The sequence below is a fragment of the Mya arenaria genome, chromosome 6, assembly GCF_026914265.1.
Source record: "Mya arenaria isolate MELC-2E11 chromosome 6, ASM2691426v1".
Lineage (NCBI taxonomy): Eukaryota > Metazoa > Mollusca > Bivalvia > Myida > Myidae > Mya > Mya arenaria.
The window spans coordinates 42,901,092-42,901,623 of record NC_069127.1 but is presented as its reverse complement, the minus strand read 5'-3'; the positions used below and the strand labels follow the sequence as shown (position 1 = coordinate 42,901,623).

Here is a 532-nt window from a genome sequence, read left to right as displayed (position 1 = left end):
TTTGTACTGAGATTCTATTTTTCTATTCCTAAATATAAACAAATGGACTTGCCAAAGTAACAATGCCTTTTTAAAAGATTGCGACAATCTCATAGAAAAGTACAATCTCATAGAAGTGAATGCAATAAGTGAAAATGATCTGATTTCAATCACAGGCAGCAATAACATTGAAAACATCCACCTTAAATGCAGCCCTTCCCCAAAATCAAAACATTTTTGATGATTTGGTTAAGCTGTAGGGGCTATAAAAAGGGTAACATCACCAAAATTACTAGGTAGGGAAGAGGGATTTTTTCTTCCAAATGTGTTTATGGTGGGAAGAATTATTTTGTTGTTGTTTCTTAAATCACTAGGGTCGGCAGCTTTTATTAGGGAGGGTCGGGTTACCTAAAACAAAATATTTAAAAAACTTATTATTCAACCAATTGTCTTCAAATAACTGGCATGTGTCTGATTTTTCAGAAAATGTACAACTTCAATACACTCCTATCAACAAAATGGACATCTTTAGTCCAAACTCTGAGAAGTCCCA

General features: G+C 33.6%; 1 protein-coding gene across 1 annotated transcript in view; it reads left to right on the top strand.

Moving 5' to 3' along the window:
- Window positions 1-220, top strand: part of LOC128237819 (uncharacterized) — a 7,410-nt gene extending 7,190 nt beyond the window's left edge. Inside the window, exon 5 of the mRNA XM_052953403.1 lies at window positions 156-220. Coding sequence (XP_052809363.1) covers window positions 156-220 — 65 coding nt within the window. The remainder of the gene's footprint in view (window positions 1-155) is intronic.
- The last annotated feature ends 312 nt before the right edge of the window (window positions 221-532 follow it).